This window comes from Oenanthe melanoleuca, chromosome 14 (genome assembly GCF_029582105.1).
Source record: "Oenanthe melanoleuca isolate GR-GAL-2019-014 chromosome 14, OMel1.0, whole genome shotgun sequence".
NCBI lineage: Eukaryota > Metazoa > Chordata > Aves > Passeriformes > Muscicapidae > Oenanthe > Oenanthe melanoleuca.
This window is the reverse complement of record NC_079348.1, coordinates 15,060,071-15,084,630: the sequence shown is the minus strand read 5'-3', so window position 1 is coordinate 15,084,630 and position 24,560 is coordinate 15,060,071. Positions and strand designations below refer to the sequence as shown.

At 50.8% G+C, this 24,560-nt stretch overlaps 2 protein-coding genes across 3 annotated transcripts in view; both read right to left on the bottom strand.

The window, feature by feature from the left end:
• The window catches only part of RAB40C (RAB40C, member RAS oncogene family), a 36,263-nt gene extending 24,598 nt beyond the window's left edge, over positions 1-11,665 (bottom strand). The window contains exons 1-2 of one of the 2 annotated variants that reach the window (XM_056502928.1): positions 11,597-11,665; positions 11,118-11,381 (exon numbers count right to left, since the gene is read on the bottom strand). In XM_056502928.1, coding sequence (XP_056358903.1) covers positions 11,118-11,271 — 154 coding nt within the window. In that variant the 5' untranslated portion in view covers positions 11,272-11,381; positions 11,597-11,665. Of the gene's footprint in view, positions 1-11,117; positions 11,449-11,596 lie in introns of those variants that run through there. The other variant, XM_056502929.1, reaches the window with a different exon arrangement.
• Positions 11,666-16,467: 4,802 nt separating this feature from the next.
• The window catches only part of PIGQ (phosphatidylinositol glycan anchor biosynthesis class Q), a 36,281-nt gene continuing 28,188 nt past the window's right edge, over positions 16,468-24,560 (bottom strand). The window contains exons 10-11 of the mRNA XM_056502925.1: positions 23,490-23,551; positions 16,468-19,252 (exon numbers count right to left, since the gene is read on the bottom strand). Of these exons, the coding sequence (XP_056358900.1) occupies positions 19,100-19,252; positions 23,490-23,551 (215 nt within the window). The 3' untranslated portion in view covers positions 16,468-19,099. The remainder of the gene's footprint in view (positions 19,253-23,489; positions 23,552-24,560) is intronic.

The window sequence follows — 24,560 nt, the reverse complement described above, 5'->3', positions numbered from 1 at the left end:
GAGGTCAAAAAATTGAGGCCAAAAGGTGAGCATAACAGCTCCAGGTCTGCTGGCAGATCTGCTACAGAATAAGAACATCACTCTCACTTCCAGTCTCCAGCATGCAAAAATCTCACCCCAAAATCAAGGCAAAGCCCCCAGATCACCTCCATAAGCAAACCACACTCACACCTGGGGCTCACAGCAGGAATCTGGACAGCACAGACATTGGCAGAGGAGCTGCAGCAGCCCTGAACTGACACCCTCTGGTGAGGTTATGTCAGGGTGAAACAGCCTCCCAGCCACAAGTGTTACCCACAAGCAGTTTCCAGCAGAGCCTCTCCAGTGCCCAGCTTTGGGGGTGCACTGGGAGCACTACACAAGGTGAGGCTTGGAGCCACAGAGCTACTGCAGAGTAGCTCCACAGCACGTTCCTGCCACACAGCCAGGGCCACACAAACTCACCAGCTTCTCCACAGGCTTTCCCTCACACCAAAGTGGGCACTGACCTCCTGGCACTCATTTTCTGGCAGAACCATATTCCACCAGAGAACAGTGACTACATCCCAACACCATGTTCATGTTCACTGCAACCTCTCATCACACCCCACATCCTGCACATTTTTGTTTAAGAACTGCTTATGATGGGGATGGTCATGAAATGTCACCTATAGTGACTGAGGCCAGTGACCAAGTTGTTCCAAGTGCAGAACACAAAGCCAGTACACACTGTAAATGTGGTTTAAAATTATTTTGTCTTATTTGTCTTATTTTGGGGTTCTGTTGTTTTGGGTTTCTTTACAAGCCCACACCAGCCCAGTGAGTAAAAGGGCGGAATGCACCTCAGAATTGGTTGGTTGTGGGCAAAGGCTGACAGAAGAAGACTTGTTGCTTCACTTCTAGTTGAACGAGGAAGATGGGCATGGAAATCACAGGTGGCCAGGAGCTGCTGAAAGCATGTTCAGAGCAAACAGGTTTAACCAAATGTACTAATCCAACACCAAAACCCACTCCCAGGCAGAAGGCAGCTGCTGGGGCCAGCACCCAGGTTATGCACGCACCCACAAATGTAGGGTTGAGATCCTCTCTTTTCATGAGCACTTTAAAAACAGGACACATCTGTAAGAAGATACTACAGGTGCATTATCTTGCACCCCAGCTCCTACTATGCACTTAGAGGAGTAGTTACTGTCTCTATCTGTCAGTGATACTAAATCGTTCAGAAAAAATGTGGTATGAGGGCATCAACATAACAGATGAAAAAAGAGAATTCCAGCTATTCAAATAACAAGTGATGAAGTCACCCAACCTTAAAAAGTGTGTACAGCAGCACATTAACAGCAGCAATTTAACTAGTCAGCTCAGAGCTGTGAGCCACGAGAAAAATCCGTTCCAAACAACACATGAGCTCATCCGTTTGAGTCATGCATTCAATTACCTACTCTTTAGAGAGAGAAACAAATTATCATCCCCAACAACAGGGGTCAACCAAACGCACGTGGATTCATGCCTTTCAGTGTCACAGCTTACCTCACAGTATCACTATTCTGTTTTGAGCAGGATGATAGAAGTTCCCCAACAGCATCACTGCAGAACAGCCCAGCTCCTGCCTGCAGAGCTGGGACTGAAGGTCAGCAGCACGTGATTTTACCCCTGTGATCCTGTCCTGCACTACAGCTGAGCTTTGGGAACAGGATCAAGAGGTCTCGGTTGCCACTGGGCATGCAGGAAACCAGCACCACTCCCACCCCCTGCTCCTGCCTTCATCCCCTCCTGCTCACGGCAGCTCACACACAATCACCCTCGCTGCTGGGAGGCAACAAGAGCTTCCCATTATTGCTGTGTGCAGCACATGAGCGGGAGCTGCTTTGGGCAGGAGGGGAGCCCGGTCTGCAGCTCTGCCAGCCCCGGGGAGCTGCTCCGGCGCTTGGCAGCTCCTGAGAAATCCAGCGAGCTGCTAAGCACCTTGTACTGACACACACTGAAACAGAGAGAGAGAGAACAAACGCCTCTCAATTATCTGTAGTTACCCAGATTTGTAGATTTTCTGAAAAACATGCTCCATCTCGCCTCATTTCAACTGAGAGGGATTTCCATTTAGCCTGGAAGCCTTTCACAGGAAGTCTGCTCACATCAGTTCCCAGGCATCTTTACCTCCAGCTTAGGGGGCTTGTGGGTGGGGATCTGGCAAAAAATTGCTTGTTTGGTTTTGTAACCAGACAAAAGGAAAACATTGATTTGGAGACCTCTAAGAAGCCCGGATTTGCAGTTTTCACTTGTCCACGGCCTGCCCAAGCCCAGCAGCATTTCAGCAGCTATATGGTTCTCACACAGAGGAACTCTGTTCTGGGCACACTTAAGGGGGACAATTGCATCAGGAAGTGGCATTTGAAGCCAGGAGCAAATCTGTTCCTAAAGCTCCAACAATTTCAGCAGACACTCGGGAAATCCCAGAAACAGTCCAAAGTCAGTCCAGAATCAGAGATGTGAAGTGGATTTGTGCTTTAGAAGAAAATCAAGAATTATTTTATGCACAGAAGCGACAACAAACAAAAGAGTTTCTTCATGCCTTGCAGTTCAGATCTCCATAAAAATTACACAGCTGCACACAGAAACAAAGGCAGATTGTGAGGGAAATCAGAGGGCACCATAACAGTCTGCATTGTTGCTGGATGACCATACAAACATCAAGATATGCTTGGAGACCAAAAAGAATCCCTAACACCCAAAAAAATCCAAGCATTTGTCCAAAATACTTCGAATAGCCTACCCCTCCATAGCTACATATCTGTGGACACTGTGCAGGGAAATGCTGCTCTGCAGCATCAGACCCTCATGGCATCCCCACACCATGCCTGGGCAGCCTGTGGTGCCTGCCAGGCTCAGGTGCACACCTGCTCAGGGATCCTGCAAAGGCTGCCTTTGATCCCTGGGATCCCCATCCACACCCCACCTGGCATCTCCAGGTTTTGCCAGCAACAAAACAGCATCTCCAGACCGATGCTCCACACCCAAACACCCAGAGAGAGCTGCAGCTCTTCAGCTGGGTGTAGACAGGTCAAGCAGACACTTGCAGAGCCCCCAGAACAGCCACAGAGATTCCACTCCCCAGGAACTTCTCTGGCCCCCAAATTTGGTCTCACTGCACCTACCACAAGCCCTATGCCAGGATGGCTGCTAACACTGGTTTCACCTTTCCATGTGCTGTTTCCAACAACAACAAATCTCCAGGGACCTGACCTATAGTGCACGGCAGGTGTGCTCATTCCTCCCTCCTTGTCCTTGAAGGATGGGCTGGCCCTGTTGGCACAGCAAGCACCTCACTACACAGCTGTACAAACTCTGCTGCCTCACAGCAGCTCTCACCAGCCTGAAGCCAGGTTTTCAAAGCCCAAATTGGAGCGTCTCAGGTCCCCTGCTGGCCTACAGGACAAAGATCTCAGTCCAGCTACCTTGGCAGTGTCCCTGGAGCACTTTTGCTGCCACCAGGGAAAAGCCAGCATTTGACATTTTTAAAACAGAAGAAAGTATTGAATTTCAGCCTTTTAATATAGATGAGCCCTACAAGAACACAAATGTATCTCAACCCACAGATGTGTTCCACAGCAAACACATTTGCTTGCAGGATGAGCAGCACAGGTAAGGCCCTCAGGTAAGATCCATCCTGCAGAGTTTCATCTCCTTGTGCCACAGCACAGGCCTGCAGTTTTCTGGATGGATTTTACCACCAAGTTACTCAGGCAGTTTGACAACGTAAGAAAAATAACAACTACTGGGACAAGAGAGGATTTAAGATTAAATAAACGATGGGCAAAATGGGGTGAGGGGGGTTTTCTCTGTCCATTGTTTCGTTGGGGTTTTTTCCATCTAGGTGTGTCTCCAGTCCACTCAGCCTGCACTCCAGAACCATGGGTAGAAGGCCTGTTACAGCTGGTACCAAAGGAAACAAGGCAGGGTAACTTCTGTGCCCAGGACAGAGCAGGGAGCAGGGGCAGTCACCTGCACAGAGAGGCAAATGGTACAGTAAAACCTCCAAATGAGCTCAGGAAGTCAGCAGCTGGGCTGGAAACAAGTTAAAATCCCTAAAAAAATTTTTTTTAAAAACTCTGCATTTTATTTAAAAGGTTACCCCAAAGCTTCTCAGAACCTTCTGTTAAACTGCCATTTAAGTCCAGCCTTTCAGTGTCCCCTTTCTGCCTGTCTCCTCCTTAATCACAGATAGTTTAAGCAGCAAATATTATGTTTGAATTGCACGAGGACTTTTGTCCCAGTTCAATGCCTGATACTGTACAGAACATACAGGACATTAAGAATTTCAGGTATTGTATTTATAGGAGAACAGGTGCCAAAGTTTTTAAATGATCTAACAATGTCTAGATTGGCCGATGGAAATGAAACAAAGATGAAGCAGAAAAGAGGAAGAAAATCTAAAAAGCTGTGGCTATGTAAAAATACTTTCAGCAAATAGAAGCTCTGTAGGAGCAAACAATCTCTGAGGAACAAACAATCTCCAAGCTATGTTGCAACCTTACTATTTACTACAACTTTTGCAGAAGGAAACAGGCTCTTTGATGGAGGTTTCTTGCCTTGAGCCACCACCCTCTGCACCCCAGGGTAATTTTCTTTCAGGTGAGTCTCATCTTACAGCAAAGCCTTTAGCAAAACAAAGCTGAAGGTTTTCACATTGGAGCTTCCTTCCTCCTGCATTGCCTGCAATCACACAGGAATTGATATGACATAATGCTCCTGTAGAGCTCGAGCTGAAGTGCCAGGGGACAGCGAGGGCAAAGGGAAAGCAAGCTAGATTTTAACCAGCAAGGTTATAAAACCACAGCTCAAAGCCTCAGCTCAGAGCATAGCTATTCTCAAGTGCAATGGAAAGATGCTCTGCTGTTCTGAGAGAGCGAGGCTGCAGAGGAAAACATGCCAGGGAACAGCTGGAAACAAAAGCTGAAGGAGGAGATGAATTTCCATGGTCTTTCCATGCAGTTTAAATACTGAACCAACCAAAAACCCCCACACCAGGAGAGGTGTGGAATCTGGAGAGAGCAAAACCTGCCTGCTTTTTACAAACAAAAAACACAGAGCAACTTTAAATCCCAGTTATTAGAAGAACATTCCATCCATTTCAGCTTTATACTGCTCGGCTCACATCACCTTTGTGCACTCACGGCTCTGGAACACATTAACAGCCATAAAAGCACAGCTTTTATAGAGGGATTAGAAGTGGTGAGAACTCTGCAGTGCCATCCAGAACTTTGCAGAGTAGGTCCTCAGCTTTATAAAACCCAAAAAACCCCACAATCCTCCTCAAAAGTCCTGCACACATAACAACCCATGCTGTTGTGCACTTCTAATCCTGACTAGAGACACCAAACCTGCCAGGCACTCAGTTTGGGGGCTGGGTTTTGGCTTGATGGGGATTTTTTTTTTGTTTGTTGGCTTTGTTTTGGAATTCAAGTTTAAACCACAGCTGTTTAGTCCCACAACAAGCAGAGCTGCAGGTTCAGCACTGTATCTTTGGAACTATTCTTCACTCAAAGTTATGTAGTAAACACTGGAGAAATAAGAGATGCTGGAGCTGTTTCTGAGTTGCCTGCTCTGATGAGATCAGCTTTGCATCTCTGATGACAGGGAAGTGAACATCCCTGAAGGACACTCACTGATGCAAGTGCTGGCAGACAGCAGGAATTGCTGCAACAACCACTCTGCACTCTGCAAGGCATCCAAAGAGGTTTCCAGGAGCATGGCCAGCACAGTCCAGCTCAAACACTTCCTGCACATCACTTGTGCAGCCACTACAGGAACGTGATGGCTGGGCTGCACTTGGAACACTTTGCCTCAATCCTCCTTGCATCAGAGTGCTAAAGCCTCAAACTGAAACATTGTTCCAAACAATACAATCCTGCCAGAAAACAAAGAGCGGTTTCCACTGGTGTGCAGCAGCTGAAGCAGGGAGGCAGCCTGACCAGCTCGTGTCACCATCGACAGGGACAGTGCTGCTCCAGCAGAGCATGTGGCACTGGGCAAGGTGAGGAGGAAGAGGCAGCAAAGCAGAACCAAGGCTTCCCTCCCTGCTGATGTCAAATGGAGTCCTGACAGCACAGCAGCACCAGGATGAGCACTCAACTGCCATCTGAAACCTGAGCTCATCACCTGTAGCTCTCATGTCTATGCCCTGAAGGTGCCACTACATCAGAACTGGCCCTGTCTGAGGTTTTACTGCACACAGGCTCTCCCAGGAATTCTTGTCTGCTCAGGAGGGTGAGGCAATATGGAGAGGTCCTGTGCTTACACGAGTTCAAGTTTAGAGCAGAGCTGCTCAGCTACACGCTTTTTAAGGCTTTGAAAAGTGAACCAGTGCAGCAGGACCTGCAGCCAAACACAGCAGCCCCATGGAGATCAAAAGCAGGAGACCATCTTCATGGTCAGTCTTGGAAACTCAGCAGGTAAGGAGCAGAAGCACTGGGAAACATCCCTCCACATGCCCTCTGCAGCAGCAAGGAGGATGACACAAAGTGTCTCTTCACTCCCTGCCTGTACATGCTGCTGTGGGACAGGTTATCTCCTGGCCGCCGTGGAATCACCAGGGGAGCTTCTGGTTGCCCAGCGGTGCCTGAGGGGTAACAGGACATTCTGGGAGAGGAACCGTTGTAAAGGAAGGCTTCAAAGAGACATCTTGGGGATCTCCAGATTCAGACAGCTGCACAGAAATAACCAGAGGGAAAAGACAACCAAAGCTGTAGATCACTCAAATAAACCACCTGGTAATTTAACAGCAGTCCCCAGGCAAACAGTGGCGGCTGGAGGGGACTGACCACTTCTGAGGGCTGGGCAGTGTCTTCAGCTGCCTCTCCTGTTCCTCCTGCCCAGGAAGCTGCACTGCCCCAGCCCTTGCTCCTGGCATAGAACCCCAGCCCTGACGGGCTTGCTGCTGCTGCTGCTGCCCAGGAGCTGAATTCCTGCACTTCTGCTATGGGGGAAGAGCTCTAGGGAAAGATGCAGTTTTCACCTGAGCCATAAAGCCTGGCAGCAGCAATTGCATTGAGCACTTCAGGTGCCTTTTCCCTGACATTGCCTGGGGTCTGCATAGCAGTGGGATGCAGAACATGCAAGGATGGAGCTTGAATAAAGGTACTAAAATGCAGCCAAGGGACAGGGTTGAAAGCAGCTGCTGGGGCTCAGTGCATTAGGACTGGTGTCAGCTCCAACTCTGCGCAGGGCAGGGCTCTCATTTCAGCTTTTGTGTGCTCATTGCAAGATCAGAGTGAGGACATTGGCTGCATCCTCATCACTTTCTTAATACAAGCTGAGGACAGGAAAAATAAAAATAAAAATCCACCCCCTTCCCAGTCAAAGCCATCTGCTCCAAAACACGCTCTACTCTCTCCCCAACACACATTGCTGCTTTCCTGTGGGAACAGCAGCAGGTGAGGGGGAAGGCAGCCGCAGAAAAAGCCCTCCAACATGTGAGGAGGGAGCACATCACCCTCAGCAGCCTGGCCCTGCTCCGGGACACCAGCACTGTCCCACAGAGCAGCACCTGCCCTCGTACCTGCTGAGAACAGAGCACTGCCCTGACTCAGCCAGGGCTCAGGGCTGACTGCTCCAGCAAGCCAACAAACCTGCTGGGTGAGATAATTTCAGCACATGAATAACCAGCTACTGCAGAGTGGATGTGTGACACAGTGATGACAAAGCCACGGGTCCCTCAGGTGAGGAGCAGCTCGTGCCCCTAACGCACGGCACGCACACCGCCCCTACTTCCACATGCAGCTCCACCACATCTCATGTCCCAAACCACCCTGTGAGAGAGACATTTCTGTCCCCATTCAGTACTTGGGGACGGATGAGGAGAGACCCCAAGTGAGCTGTTTAAAGACCAAAGTGGTCTGTGTAGGGGACTCATATCCACAAGGAAAGCACAGTTTCACTCCAAGCCTGGTGTAACCCCATGGCTCATGGCACAGGGGCCAGAGCAGCCCCTCCCTGCACCTGGGGAGAAGTCAGTGCTGACAGTAGAGGGCATTCAGGAAAAATGCAGCATTTTTGGTTCCCAGGTGAGATCCTCCAGCTGTCCAGAGCAGCAGTGAGGCTCTAAGAACAGCATCCTGCCTCCACAACTACAGCCAAACTCCCTTTGGCAAAGGGAGGGTGAAAGCTGGGAAGAAGGACAACACTGGAAGCCCAGAAGAGCATTAATGTTCTCCCTGTCAAAACAATAGTAGGAAGGCTTCATTCAGGGTCTTCTGTGGATGGCCAAGAAAAAGCAAAAGCTAAGTCCAATTCAGTTACAATATCCAGCCACAGGACAAAAACAACACTCCTTGTTCTTCTCAGGGAGTGTACTTGGCTGATGCTCCTGGAGACTGATACACTCCATAGCTCCAGCATCAACCTAGTAAGGAACACACAAGTGACAACTGGACCTCAAATTCCTCTTCAAATGCCACCCTTATGTCACTAAAAGTTCCATACTCAGTGCCCTCACAGCGTGGTGCAGCAATGGTCAGGGCATCGATCACATCTCCTCCTGCACTAGAAGTAACAACCACCTCTGCTCCCACAGAGCAGGTTTATTTTGCCAGCAATTTAAAGAAAGGACATTGCTGAGGCCTTGCTATGCACCACAGGAACTGCAGGGGCTAATTTAAGATGTGCCAGATTTAGAACGAGGTGCCAAGCTCCAAGGCTGTGCTGAGAAGTGACACTTCTGTTCAGGGACCCTTAAAAAGGATGGACAGAAGCACCTACAGTGCTGTGTGACAAACACAGCTCCCACTGCATCCAAGGCTCTCAGATACTGGACAGAGACAGGCAGAGGTTGCTTACAGCACCTAAAAGCCAACAGAAAAAGGGCTTTTCATCTCTCAGTTGTGTGCTAATCAAACACCCAGATGCCCACAGAGTAGAGAGGAATTCCTCAATCCCTTTTCTAATAGGCTGGGTAACAGCAGCTAAAATACAGAGCTACATTTACAGAGCTTCTCTTCTAAGGGTGTGCCTTCCCCAAGCTGGAACGACCATCCATTCCATGCTGCATCACAAAACCTGGCTGCTTACAACTGTTTCCACACAACAGAGTAAAAGCAGCAGACCCCAACCAGACAGAGAAGGCAAATGCTCTCTCCCCTCCCTGCCAAGGTCAGGGACCTGAGCTCCACACGGGATGTCCCCACCACAAGAGCAGCCCAAAGCACACACCAGCACAGGCAAGTTGTGCTTTCTGCACTGACCAAAATAATGACAGATGATACAACACTCATTTTAAAATTGGAATGAGAGATCTGGGAGGGGATGAGCACAATGTGCTTACAAGCAGATTTGCAAACAGAACCTCCACATATCATTCTGGCATTGCTGTTTTGGGATGGCATTAGGTATGTGTCAAAGAGGATGCCAGGCTTGAGCTGTTCCCAAAATCCAAGAGGCTTTACTCACGGGAGGCTATGTCAGGGCAGGGGAGCAGCATGGCCTGTCAGCACGTCCCAGCTGTGCCAGAGACACAGGGAGTTCCACTGCCAAGGCTGTCAGCAGCATCAGCAGGATCAAATTCACTTGGATATCAAAGCCACTCCAGCTGATTATCCTAAAGGTGCATCGCTTTCCAGAATCAACAGAAGCAGAGACTATCAGAGCATATATTACTGTGAAACAACAGTATGTGACCTAATTCTCTAATTAGGAATGGGCTCAATTGCCCACGGAGAACAAGGGAAGGTTCTGAAATTATTCACTGAGATTTCTTTTACCAAGAAAAAGATGCAGGTATTTAGTTGGTAATGAACAGAACAGTGGGCTCTGAGACAAAAGGTCTATAGCCATAACCAAAATCCCTGTTCTTTGGGTTTCATGCCTCTACCAAAGACCCCATGTAACTCACTGCTTATTCCTACTCTGTCTGCTTCAAACCCACTTCAATCAGGAGACAATTCACACGTAACACTTCACTTGAAATAGCCACCCCGTTACACTCTGCATAGTAAACACCAGCCCCACAGAGAAGTTCCACAGCTCCCAGGTGAGGCAGGTTCTCCAGAAACACAAACTCTCTTCAGGGAAGCTCTAAAGCACCCACCACCTCCTCGAAGGCAAACCACACCAGCCCAGCCAGACACCCGAGGAGATGAACAAAACCAACGCCTTCTCCTTCCTGAAGCGCTGCTCCCAGTTCAGGCAGCTCCACTTCTGAGTCACCACCTCCCTGTAAATCTCCGTGGAGCAGGTGTGCACTGGCATCAGCTCCTGGAGAGCTGGTGGCAGCTCCAAGGACCGAGTGTGGTCAGAGCCACACCGCTCTGCATGCTCCGAATTTGGCCAGTGCACAGCACCAAGGAGCTCCCGATTCCCAAAGGGTTCCTGACACAGGCTAAACTCGGCACCACCTGCTCCTGCCTTGGGCCGCAGCGATGATGCAGGGTCTGAGCCCGTGGGGATGTTATTGTGCACGGAGGAGGGGGAAGGATGACAGATTGAAACCCACAGCAGGACCCGCACCCCGCCAGGCCGTGCTACACTGTAACTGCAGGAAATGGACCGCGCTGCTCCTTGCCTCTTAATTACGGGCTTGTGATACCGTACTTAATGGTCTGTCATGGGCTCCATTAGGAACCTGGATGCTGGCAGGAGGTGGATCAGGCAGCCCGGCCGCTCCCGGTACAGCCACCGAGCCAGAGCGGCTCCGGGCTGGGAATCAGGCTCCAGTTCTTTTGTTACAGCCCCTGCTTCCTCTGGGAACGGCTCGGTGCTTGTGGCAGCCGGGGAGAGGGAGGGAGGGCAGCCCTGCCCTGGGAGCGGGACCGCTTGGGAAGGGTCCGGCTGCGCATCCAGCGATTACATCAGACACCAGCCCCTCTGCCCACATTCTCCTCCAGATTTGGGGAGATTTTCGAGGAGCTGAGGAGGCCTCTGAGCTGCCTGCCACGCGCTGCGCTCCCGGTTAATGAAAAAAAAAACAAAAAAAAAAAAACAAAGGAAAAAGCAAAACAACCCCTCCCTGCCCGCCAGCTCGGCGCTGAGGTACGGCCCTCGGGGGTCCCCGCGGGATGCGGTGACAGCAATGGCGGGGGGAGGTGACAGCGATTGGGGTGTGACAGCGATGGGGGTCCTGCGGCCCGGGTTCCCCCAGCCCCCCTTACCGTTGCTGTAGGCGTAGGGGGACTCGGAGGCGCCGTCCTGCAGGCTCTCCAGGATCTCCCCCTTCCCCACGTCGCTGTCGCCCACCAGCAGGAACTTGAGCAGGTAATCGTAGCTCTTCACCGGGCTGCCCTGGGTGCCCATCCTGCCTCTCATCGGCGGGGCGGCCCGGCCCGCATCCTCCGCCCGCCAGCCTCGGGCTGCGGCCTCTGCCCCGCCGCCGCTCACCGCCGGCCGCGCATCTTCCGCCGGGGCCGCGCTGGGACCTGCGGCGGACAAGGAGGAGGAGGAGGAGGAGGTGGAGGGGCGGAGGAAGGGCCCGGCCCGGCCCGGCCCCGCAGCGCCCCCGCCGCTGACACGGCCCCGCTCCGCCCTCCCACTCGCACAAAGCGCCACCGCCCCACCGGGCCCCGAGCCCGCCCCGCCCCGCCGGGCCGCCACACCGCTCCGGGTCGGCCCCAGCTCCGGGCCCGCCACCCACCTCAGCCGAGCCGGGCCGCCCCCGCCTCACGGAGCCGCCGCGTCCGCCCGAGCCCAGGCGGTGCCTCGGCCCCGCTCTCCCCGCTTCCATAGGCTGAGCCGTGCGTCAATCAGAAATGACCCCGCCTCCTCCACAAACCCGCTGCATCCATAGGCTCAGTCACACGTCAATCAGAAGCGCCCCGCCCCGACGCGCCCCTCAGAGCGCGGGGCAGGGCCAGCGGCTGGCTGGGCGGCTGCGGACTACAGCTCCCGGCGTGCCTTGCGGGGAGCGGGGCATGATGGGATAGTGAGTCGGGCGGGGGGAGCAGCCGGTACTGGGGGACCGGGGCTGGGAAACCGGGACTGGGGAACACCGGTGTGTGCGGAGCTGTCAGGTGTCATCCGGATGTGAGCTGAGCATCCAGATGGGAGGGACATCCGGATATGTCGGGCATCCAAGGAGAGTTGGCACCCAGGATTTGGGGGCATCCATGTGTGAGAGGTGTCCAGCTGGGTGGGAGGGAGGGCAGGCATACAGGTGTCCTCCTCCAGATACGGGATGGGCATCCAGAAAGAGGGGCACCCACAATTTGGGGCCATCCAGGTGGGTGAGCATCCATTTATGGTTCTTGGGGTGGGAGGTGTGTGCACCCCATTTTCGGTGGGGCAGGGGCAGCCATGGTGACATCTGGCATGTCCCTAGGGAATGGGGATGGCAGTGGGGCTGTAGGTGCCAGGCTGAGCCTGTACCAAGAACTCCTGGATGTTCTCTGGAATCCCTTGGCATTGGCCTGACAGCCCTGAGGAACCACACCCAAACCCAATCTCAGGGGATTCCCAAGGGGAGGTGTGGAGGATCCTCTCCCTGCGCCCCTGTGCTGAACACAGCACCCTGCTGCTCTTTCCAGAGCTGGGCATTTCACCATCGATGTTCCCAGCCCGGCTGCTTCCACTGAATCCTGTTTCAATGACCCATGTTCCCCAGCCCAGTGAGCACCACAGGTGTCCCTCAGCCTGCAAGGATCCTGTGGCTCCTCAGGGAGTTCCAGGTGACTGAAGAGAGGGTCTCTCATGGGTGGGGAGAGAGAGAGGATGGATTGAGGGGCAATGTTTTTATAGAATTATGGAATAGTTTGTGTTGGAGAGGACATCACAGACCACCCACTCCCACCACCCTCCCAGGGAACAATTCCTTCCCAATATCCCATCCAGCCCTGCCCTCTGTGTCCTGTCCCTCCATCCCTTGTCCCCAGCCCCTCTGCAGCTCTCCTGGAGCCCCTTTAGGCCCTGGAAGGGGCTCTGAGGTGTCCCTGGAGCCTTCTCTTCTCCAGGTGAGCACCCCCAGCTCTCCCAGCTGGCTCCAGAGCAGAGGGGCTCCAGCCCTTGGCCTCCCTGGACTTGCTGCAGGGTCATTCCCTCCACACTCACAGGGATGGGGGGGCTGTCCCCTCTTTGGTGGTCTCAGCCTGGCTCCCTCTCCTCTCCCTCAGCCTGAGGGCTTGAGCTCCTGTGCTGCCCTGGAGCCACAAGCTGTGAATCCCTTTGGGGACCTGTTTTTTGTGACCTGTGACCCTCAGCTGCTCAGGCTTCTCCACTGGCAGGGGCAAAACACAGCCCCCTCTGTGCCCTGTCCCAGCTCCCACGACTGCTGCCAAAGCACAGTGAGAGCCCTGACAGAAGAAAACAGAACAGCAGCTAAAGCAAACCCAAAGAGCAGATATCCTCTGCAGCCACTGCCATTCCTGGCCATTGCATTCCCAGGGTAAAGGGGCTTGGAGGGTAAAGCCTGTGGAGAAACATCTACCCCAGGGCAGAGCCTGGTGAGTGGAACACAGAAGGGGAGAGGGGGGACCTATGTTTGTTTGTTTTTCCCCAGGAGGAGAAAAAAGCCTCATTTCTGTCAAACAGTCCATTGGATCTGAAGCAGTGGAAATGGAAAGGAGGAGGATGGGCAGAAATCTATTTTATTTCTCTTTTCTCAGTCCTTGGGTCTCAGTCCTGCTGCTCCACAGGGCCAGCAAAGCCCTGTTCATGGCTCATTCATTCAAGGCATTTCTCTTGTCTTTGGTAGGATGGTGGAAATCAAACAGAGCCCAGACAGGTGGGAACTGTGGCAAGAGGTGGGAGGCAGAGGGAGAGTGGCAGTCCTGGCAGAGGCTCCCAGCAGGGGAGTGACCTTGCCAGGGACTTGCTGCAGTGTGGGGACTTTGTCACAGCCGTGCATTCAGCTGGGAGAGGGAAAAGGAGAAAGGGATGGAATTCAAGGGAGTGACTGCTCTGGTGTGAAGAAGGAAGGAGTGGCAAGAAGGACCAGTCATTCCCAGGCCCAGCTTGGGCTCCTGTTGGATTGTGCTGTGCTGCAGAGGACTGTCCCCCATCCTGCCCCCTCACACTGGACACACCACATGGGCAGGCTCATGGGAAACCAAGGAACCCCTCTCTGAATCACAGGAACACCCAGAACTGGAGGAGCATCACCTCAACCATCTCCCAGGCCTGAGATGGCATTCATTGGATCCTCCTTGCACAAGCTTTGTGGTTTGGCCTCGGCAGAACAATTACAGCTGGACAAGTGCTGCAATACCCCTGTGTGTGAGAGCAGAGGTTGAGGAGCTGCCCAGCCAGGGCCTGGGATGGGGATGAACAGCCTGCCTGGATCAGCTGAGCCTGCAGCAGCTGCCCTGCCCCATCCCTGTGCTGCTGACAGCCACACCGTGCTCAGCAGCAAGTCAAACTAGACAGAAGGGCTGGATTTTCCTCCCAACATCTTTATTCCAGTGTCATCAAAATCCATTTAAGTTATGATTAAAAGGTTGAATTAACCAATAAAACCTATCAGTAGAACAAAGCTCTCCATCCCTAAACTCACACACAAGCACTGGTATGTGCAGCATCTCTCATCCCCACTGCAAGTGGCATTGCTGGCACTGTCACTGTCACTGTCCTGCTGGCTGCCATTGCCCAGCACAACCTGAGCAGCCAGAGTGGTTCCTGAGCCAGGGCTTGTTCCTGGCCTGGTGCACAGGACTGGTCTGTGTTTCACATCACCAGCCTGCATTTCACATCAGGGCTGCAGTGGGAAGGAAGTCACCTTCAGCTGGGGTGAGTGGTGACATTTCAAACAAACTGTGTCACTGCTGCAGGAGCACTTTGCTCCTGCTGAACGCCTGGTGGTTCACGTGAGGGAAGAAGAAATGCACACTGGGTTTTAACTTCCTTGCCAAACCTCACTCACAAACACTCACACACTTTTAATGAAACTCTCAATGAGTCAGTGCTCTTTTATTAAACTTAACTTAAAACCAGAAAACACTGTGAGGAGGATTGATTACAAGAACTGAGAAGTTCTCACGAACTTCCCCAGTGCCAGATGTTAAATAACAGTGGTTGGGAGAGGAGCTGCAGCCTGTCCCTGCCCCGAGCTGGGCCTGGGTTCTGCAGCTTCCCCCAAACACCTCCACTGCTCCCACCCCAGCACCTGCCTGGGAATGCAGGAGTGTTCTGTCACCTGCAGCACTCATCAGTGCAGGAACACTCCTCATATTTAGCTTGCTGGGATGGTAAGTGGGGAGTCTGAGCATTCCTGGTTTGAGGCCCAGGCATGGATAAGGATTGGAACCAAAGGTGACAGACACTTGCAGCAACTCCTAATGCAAAATGGTGAGCCAGAGGCAAAGGTGGTGGGCTCTGTTCTCACCCAGAAAGGCAGATCAGCTGCCTATGTGGATTGCTCTGAACATGTTTTTCCTGCACCCAAAACTCCCAATCCAGCTGGAAAGCCCTGTGGCCTCCTGTCATGTGGAGGATCAGCTGAGATCCAGACCCATCCCCTGTGCTTGCACAGCACACTCAACCTGCTCCACAGAGCTCCACACTTAGGCTGTTCCCTGACCCTGCAGACCTGGACACTGCCAAATTTGGGGTTCTGCTTCCTAAGCCCCCAGAGCTCCCACTGTGAGCTCAGCACAGGCAGGAGTGTGGCTGGAGAGAAAGTGCTCTCTGCTATGAAGTCCAGAAAAGGACCAAGGAGCAGGTCAGGGATCTGAGTCAATACACAGGCACCCCCCTACCCAAGGCTTTAGCCCCAGAAGGCAAAGGGGCTGCTGAGCAGTCCCTGAAGAGGGGGAACAGGAGCAGAGATGACATAGGACTGCTAATGTTCACACTCACTGAGACAACCTGAGTTACAACACAAGGACAAGGGACATGAACTGAAACACATCAAACCCTGCCTGAGAGCAGGGAACATCTTTTCACTGTGGGGGTGACCAAGCACTGGCACAAGTTGTCCAGGGAGGTGTTGGAGTTGCCATGCTTGGAGATATCCCAAAGCCACCTGGACACAGTCCTGGGCAACCAGACAGACCCTCACAACCTCCACCAGTTTCCTGTGGTGGTGTAACCAGCAGGTCTAAGCATAAGGGATAAATCACTGAGGGCTAGAGTTAAGCAAGAAGATGCTGTTGGAGCAGCAGAAAGAGGCAGCACAGGGCAGAAGGAAAACAGCTTGTTCTCTGCAGGGTGAAATGCAGATTTTCCTGCTTTACACTAATGAAAGTCAAAATATGGGTTGTACATTTGTGCAAGAGTCTTTGTGTGGGCCTGAACAGGGCACAGTCCAGCTGCAGCATCAGGGAAAACTCCCAAACCCATAACCAGAGCCTTCAGTGCAGTGTAATCACTGAGGTTTCCTCCCAGCATTGTCACATGCTGTACTGATTAGGGGAAGAAAGGATTTCTCCAAGGCAGAATTTCTCTCTAGGATAGAGTTTTCACACGGTGAATCACATTTTCCTTCAAAAACCCCCTGCCTAAGTAAAGAGGGGGTTTGTGGCAGCACTGGGAAACAAAAGGTGGGAGAAATAATAATAAGGAAATGCAGAATTAAAAAAAGTCTGTAAGATTAGAGTCTTTGACTGATGGCTGGCAAAGCCTCCTTGCTGCCTGCTATAAGGGGTGAGTGGTAGGAATGGGAGATCTGGAATTTTTAACTACTTCTCATCCAAGGGCTGCTCTGGATAATATGGATCTGAGGATAAATCAGAGCCAGAGCCTTTCCAGCAGCCTCTTCCCTGAGGAAATGTCAGTGCTGGGCCAGTCTGTGCTGCCCTGGAAGATGAGGCTGATCCTAACTTCTAATTAGAGAGATGACATAAGGTCAAGTGCTCTTGAGCAGGATGTCTGCTGTGTTGTTGTAGTGTCTCTGCACAGAGTAGGAAAAGGGTGGAGGAAGACTCCTTCACAGCAGGGACTGGAAAGGAAGAGGAGAGACATGGCAAACATCCAGCAGAAGCAACTCAGATGCTCAGATACCATCAAGGGCAAGGAGAACACCCAGTGTGAGGAGCAGAGAGGCAGCTCAGTCACCAGCTCAGGTGACACAGGACAACTGCCCCCCCAAGGAGCTGCCACTGCCCAGCTGGGCTGCTCAAGGCTCCCTGTTGCAGAAGACTCAGGATCTCAGGTTTGAGGAGGAGCTTTTTCTCCGTTTGGTATTTCCCCACCCCAGAGTCAGTATCAGCCTTTAGTAAACAAACCCAACACTGGAACATCTGATACATCTGGCAGGTTCCCAATAGGAAGGTCACAGTTGCTGGTTTTCATGGCTGTGTGCTGTCTCTGGGGCTTTCATGGCATTTGATCCCCAAGGACCATCATGAACTGTCTGGTCTCACAGAAAGATTTTAAAATGCAGGATATTAGAAACATTACTTTCACAAGACCAAAAATAACAAAGTTTCTCACAGCAGTCAGCAAACTGAACTGTGAAGGTGTGGGAGGAACCAGGGGATGTCATTTAGGAGCTCCAGGGGAAAGATGAGAGGGAGGTAAGGTGTAAACCTGCCCTGCTCAATGTCAGGTGAGGATGGGGCTCATGACTCTGACTTCAGCTGAAGTGAAAATGTTATTTAGACCATTCATCCACTAAATGGATCACAGCCTGCAGTTATTCCCAACTGGAGTGCAGAGAATCTCTCAGGCAGTGATAATTCCAGGACAAAAAGATGCTGCACAGCAGTTTTAAGCACAGATCATCAAAGAACAAGCTCTCTCCAGTTTCTGCAGGCAAGGATGTCCCAGCCAGAGCCTGCAGTGGCAGATGGTGGGGGCTTTGCCACACTGGCTTTCCCCAGTGATGTGCCCTGGCTGAAGGTGACAGGGCATCATGTAGTGCCCTCACATGTCCCAAAGAAAACTTGAAGGCCTTAGAGCTTTGCCTGCTGGACCATGCACCTGCCTGCAGAGCTTCCTTCTCTCCTGCTCAGGCTTTGCCTGTAGAGGCAGTGGCTGCACCATGAGAGGCTTTTAGCAGCTCCAGACAACCCAAATACATCTGGCCAGGGATGTCTTAAAGCAGGGGGCACAACCCTTCTCTTCTCTGACAGCTGCCAGCACATGGATGAGACACAGGGCTGGGGTAGGAAACTCTGCCCCTGTCCCTGGGAGTACTGACTGAAGGCTCCTAAAGCCCCAGGGCACCTTGCCCTGCCAACACCCACTGGAATACAGAGGCAGCCATGCAGAGAAGGGCTGGGCACTGCAACCACAGCACCTTCTCCTCTTCCTCCATCTTTGGCTCCTTAGCCAGGGCAAAAGGGGAAGGATCCAGCACAGCCCTCATCTGCAAAAAGCAGGGTACAGTGATGCTGACTCCTTGTTTGAGCTGGGGCAGAGGAATGAGCAGAGCTGGAGGAAGTGTATTTTGGATAAGGACTGTATTTAAATTTGATACAACCACAGCATACCCAGTGGGAATCACCCTCCAGTGCACAGGCACCCTTTCCAAGAGAGAGAATAGGAGTCACATCAAAATGAGACCAGGACATGGAAAGCCAAGCACTAATGTGCTTTGGAAACTTATCCAAAGCCAAAAACTCCCCTAAGAGAAATCACAGAATCATGATACAACAGTCTGTGCTTCTGGGCTCCCAGCCTCACTCTTTCAGCACCTTGTCTGGTGCTGCAGTGAGACTGAGTGCAAGCCCTCCTCAAAAGAAATTAATAAATATCCCATGAACTCAGACACCCAGCTGTTCAGTTTTCAGCACAGGACTTCATGAGCTGATTCTCCACATGGTTTTGATCAGCTGGCTTGAAGGCTGAAGCAGAAAAGGTCCAAAACATGCTCTGGCTGGAGGCACCACAGCATTGTGGCTCTGAACTACCTGAGGGGCTGCTTTGCTACAGCCCTGTGAGCTGACGTGGAAGGAGAAATTCATCACCAGAACATTTGGAAGCTGCTTCCTCCATGACACTGAGCGCTGATTTCATGAGGCACTGACGAGTGTAACCTTTTGCTTCCAAAATAATCATTAGCATAATATACAAACACAGTGTAAGGGAGGAGAAAATTGAAAAATAATGTTTAAAAATACTTGCCTTTAAAAATTCAGCCCTTCCTATGTTATGAAAATCTATTGAAAGGGATGGAGCAGCTGCTGGCTCTGAGCAGCCTTTGGTCCCAAAGCATTAGGAGTTGGCATGTTTTCCAGGTCAAGTTCCTAAGTTCTTCCCACTGTATTTAGTTCTGCTTGTCTCCTTTGTGTTTCCAAGGGTAGATGAGCTCCCCAAGGAACAGTTTCTTGCAGAGAGATGCCCAGGAGTCCCTGGGATAGCAGCTGTAGGTGGGCAGTCTGTAGGTCTGGACCACACCTCCGTAGGAGAGGGGGTTGATCTGTGTGGAGAAAGAGGGACAGCAGCAAGGGAAGCATCAGTCCTGCTCCTCACACAGCATCAGAATCCCTCCCTGGCTTGCTGAGGCTGCTTATCCTTCTCCAGCATCCCCCAACATTAACAAATTGAGCTTGGCAAGGGGTGTTACCAGAATCATTCCCAAGCAGAGCAGCAGACAAGCAGCAGCACGAGAGCTGGGGAATGAGAGGGGCACGTGTTACACACCAGAGTGGAGGGGACAGTGGCTGGAGAGACAGCACACAGCAATAGAATCACAGAGTCATGGAATTTTTTCATTTAGAAAAGACCTTTAAGATCATTGAGTCCAACCTTAACTCAGCACTGCCAAAGCCACCACTAACCCATGTCCCCAAATGCCACATCCACAGAGCTTTTGAGCATCTCCAGGGATGGTGACTCCACCACTGCCCTAGGCAGCTGTGCCAGCATCTCACCACCCTTCCAGTGAAGAAGTTTCCTAATATCTAATTTAAACCTACATCTAGTACTGCACTAGGGATGCACTGGCACTCCAGGAACTCCTCTGGAATAGACCAGTTTAGCTGTACCTGTTACAAGCACTCAGCCCACAGCTGTGTGTTAAGTTAAACCTGGTGTCACTTGAAACCACCCAATGGAACCAAGTCCCAGCAGGACAGGATCACACCACAGAGCTCCTCATTACCATTTTCAATTAAGTCTCCTTGGGCCGAGTTAATTTTTTTTTAATTTGACTTCAGCCACCACCCCAAGTCTGTGCCTACAAAAAATCTGACCATGGTTCCCAGTTGCTGCATTGACCTTTTGAAGACAGGGATGTGAACAGACACATTAACTGTACAAAGGGTGACAGAAGCATGTCAGACCTTGGAAATGCTCACCCCAGTGAAGCATTCAGGACAGGGAGACAGGTGAAGTCCACAGGATGGATCCAGTGTGGGCAAGACATGACACATGAAAAGAATGCAGAGCACAGCCTCCAAAGGACCAGAAAGATGGCACAGAAATGATGTGGCTCAGAGCACAGACCATGAGAGATGCCCAGGGATGGGGACTTACACAGGCAGGGAAAGCTTGGCCAGTGGAGAGAAATGGAAGGACATCCTTCTCTAGTAAAAGAGTTCAGCTCTGCTGGAACCAACCAAGCAGCTCTGGGAAAGGAAACTGTAATTCACAGCACAGAATCCAGCCACAGAAGGAAAGACAGCAAAACCCATGCACAGAGTCACTACTTGGTCAAAGCTGAAAAAGCATCTGAGTTTCTGGGAGTTTGCCTGTGCCACCAGCTTGCTTTAGCTGCCTGGAGCTCATGGAGTGGTGAGGGATGAACCCCCAGTGCCTACAGAGATGGAGCTCTTGGAAAGTGGTGCTGAGCTAAGAGTTCATTAGAACTAATCCTGGAGATCTTTGTCAAAATTAATTTCAAAGTACAAGATTGCTCAAGCAGAAGGAGGAAATGCCTGTACACAGAAGCATCTATAAGAAGTTTAGGGGAAAGGCCAGGGTAGCTGCTTGCAGGAAAAATTGTAAGAAAAGAATGATCAGGGAAAAAAAGAAAAGGCCAAAGCACTAACAGCTGTAAAATCTGAGTACCTATTTCTGCCCATTTCCTCAGCTGCAGGCAAAGCAGAGTGTCTTAAGTGCAAGCATGCTGGGGGAGGAGGACAGGAAGTGCTGCTCTACAAGGGACAGACACAGCATGTGTCCCTTTGACTATTAGCTGTGTGGGCTGGGTCTGCACACATTTCTTGTTGAGAAGCATCCCTGGGCAGAGTGCTGATGGCCACTGCAATAACCTGGGCTCCTTATACCCAGAACAATTCACATCCCTGCCTCTCCTGTTACAAATGGAAGCAAGCAGGCAAAACTCATTATTAGTGAAGAGGCAATATTTGTTCCCCTTATGAAAGTTCTGTAGGTCAAAGCTATAATAAACCTGGTAGAATGTCCATCCCAATGGAGCTGTTCCCTTTTCCCTTCTTCTCTTGTTTAACCCTTTCCAAAGCAATTGCTGGAGAAGATGAGACTCTCAGCAGAGGTACATGAATGGATCAAACTCACCATGTCCTAGAATCCCAGCATCTCAGACTGTTTGGGTTGGAAGGAACCTTAAAGCACATCTCATTCCACCCCTGCCATGGGCAGAACACCTTCCCCTATCCCAGGCTGCTCCAAGCCCTGTCCAGCCTGGCCTTGGGCACTGCCAGGGATCCAGGGGCAGCCACAGCTGCTCTGGGCACCCTGTGCCAGGGGCTCCTCACCTTCAAAGGGAAGAATTTTTTCCAAATTTTTTCTCCAGACCTGCCCACCTTCAGCTTAAAGCCAGTTTTCTCCCTGGGCTATTGGTTCACTTGACCCACACTGCCAGAAATATTTCTTCTTGTGCAGCAACAGAAATTACTTTAAACACTAATGAAAACACTGACCTATGTAAGACTTCCTGAAGAATATTAAGAAACATTTGGAATGGAAATATCATCTCCCATCCTCTGCCCCCCTCCAGGGTCTGGACTTTGCATTCCAGAGATAGTATCGTAGAAAATCAAAAATAATCCCTTAGCTGAACCAGGAGCTGGTTGGGAATGCTCAAAGCCAGCATTATTGATTTCTAATCCATTACCAGTGCCCCACAGGACAGCTCAGACTATCCTCTACAGCTGCAATTATTCTGGGTGTAGGTCCATGCATCCAGCCTGACCTCCACCAGGCACTGCTCCAAGAGGGCTCCACACAGAGAGGGGGCAAAGCCACTGCAGATTCTCAAGGCACATCACCATGTACAATAAATAAGAATTTAAAAAGGGTTTTCTAGATTACCCTCTTCAAAGGCCTATCAGAAAGTGGGATATTCAGCAGGATTTCTGACACAAGCCCATTTTTCATTTCCACCAGCACAAAGAGAGGAAAAAAGTCCCTTTTCTGACTGTCTGCTCATTATTATTGGAACAGAAGGCTGGGACAGACATCTACTGCAGCACTTCCACTTCGTGAGGTGATGACTTGTGCTATATTCCAGATAGAAATGGATCTTCCTGCAGTGGTCCAAGGAAAATTCATCACAGTCATATGACTCACTGCCTCTGCTCTTTAAGTCGTGGTCTTTTCCCTCCATCCACCTCATCTCTCAAACACACTGATGCCAAAGTCTCTGCTCAGCAGCTCCTGTGCCTCATCTCTGGTGTCAGGTTTCCATTTCCTGGAATCTCCTGGCCTCAGAGGATGGCAGATTTTGGTTCTAACACCACTATCCTACTGAAAGGCAGGAGCTGGGAAGACAGCTTGCTTAAAGAATGCTAGTTTTGCCCTAGAAGACATCTGTAGAAGGGATTCCCTCTGGAATTGCTACTAGCTGGTTTGCTGGTTCCCTGCTAGTTTGACTTCTGCTGAAATAGGGTGGGACTGGTGATGGAAAAAACAAAAGGGCTGAGAAGCTGCAGTTAAGTCCTTCCCACACACTCCCCCAGTGTCCAAGGGCTTTTATAAGTGCTATACACTACTGGCAGCCTCTCCTCTTTAGGATGCACAGAGCAAGAAAAGTCACCCTGGAACATGGCTGTGTTCCTGCTGGGTCAGGAGATGGAAATTTCACTCCTGAAAGCGTGAGGAGAACTTCCCTGCTGCCAACACCTCATTTCCTTTCAGAGGATAATTTCCTTTAGTATCTTTGATGCCAGAGTGTGGGAATGGGGGGTTATAAAACACAGGTAAGCTTTGCCCATACCCCTCACCAGGGCAACTCAGGAGAAAAGCAGGAGGCCCTTTAGTCTCTCATTTTGCTCAGGCTCTTGTTCTGTTTGCCTCATGGAGCAGCCAAGGCTTTCCAGCACTCTGGAGGGGAAGAGCTCTTCCTGCTGTTTCATTCTGGATGGTTTAACTGCCTTCTTTTGCTTCTCCCAGTGTTCAGCAATTGTCACATGAAGCTGCACAGAGCCAGGAGGTGATAATGGCATGAGGTCTTAATCCCAGAAGTAACACAGCTCTGTGTTCCTCCTATCTCCCTTTCTTCCACATTTCACTTCACACCATCCAGGGCACTGCATTTTCTCCAAACACAGGACACAAGAAGAGCATCAAAAAGCACAAAAAGCAGCAGCCAGCCATAGCAATGTGAGATTATTTCCCTTGTTTCAGCATTTTACAGCTGATAATTTTGAAGTGGAGCCCTTCAGTGGGAGCAGCAGAGATGGATTTGGGTCACTGTGGGGAAGGAATTGTCATGGAAGGCACGGGGGCCTTACCTGCATAAGGAGCCGCAGAGGTTTTTCATCCTGCTGCTCAAGGACTCTGAACTTCACTCCAGCTGCAAAGACACAAAACAAGGAAAGCAAACCCATGGTGGGATTGTTGGGGTGTCCTGTGCAGGGCCAGGAGTTGGACTTCATGGTCCTTGCAGTCCTTTCCCACTCAGGATATTCCATGATTCCATGCCTGGAGCACAGACCATGCATTTGCTGCCCAGTGCTGTTGGCTGAGCCCTGATTCCCTAGAAATTGTCTTCAACCTTTCTGGATTTGGGAACATTCCACTTTTTCAAAAGGAAGCATAGATTATCTCTACAATGCTTTAAGCCTAATGACACAGCTCCATTAAAAGTAATTCTTCACATCCAGCTCAAAAACTCAGTCCTAGAGTAAACACAAAGCCTAGAAATCAGCCAGACCTGAGGATGACAGAGGGACTGGAAAAACTTTCCACTTTTCCCAAACCTCCATCAGAATGGGAACTCCATGTTAGCAGCAGCCTAATTTGTGCTTATGTGGACACATGTGCAAATCTGTTCTGGTTTCAGGGAAGTGGCTGACCTGGAGGCATTAAAACATTTCAGAGCAATCCCTGCCCACTAATGCCAGCATCCACATGTTTTTAACAGGCTGACCCCATCAAACCTGCCACATTCTTATTTCCTCTTGGATTTGCCTGATTGCCAATACTGTAAAGATAAATAGGAAAGATTTTGGATTCCAAGCGTGACACAGTGCACACACAGATTTAGTACAATGTTTCAAAGGTAACAGCCTGGGCCAGAGAGGCTTTTTTCTTACAAAGATGTCAAATTACTTCAGAGGAATAAAACCACCAATCCATCTCTGCAAACCTGTTCCAGCCAAGCATGCCCTGTTAATCCTTCCTGCAGGTAAGAAGATGAGAGAAGGAAGACTAAGGCACAGATCAAACACTGACAGGAGCACAAACAGAAATAAAACCCTTCACCATTCTAAGTGTAAGTGCTACTGCTGCAGTATCTCTGTGATTCTTGCACACTGAAAAATCAAAATGTTTTCTATTTTTTGTCAAGCTTTGAATTAATT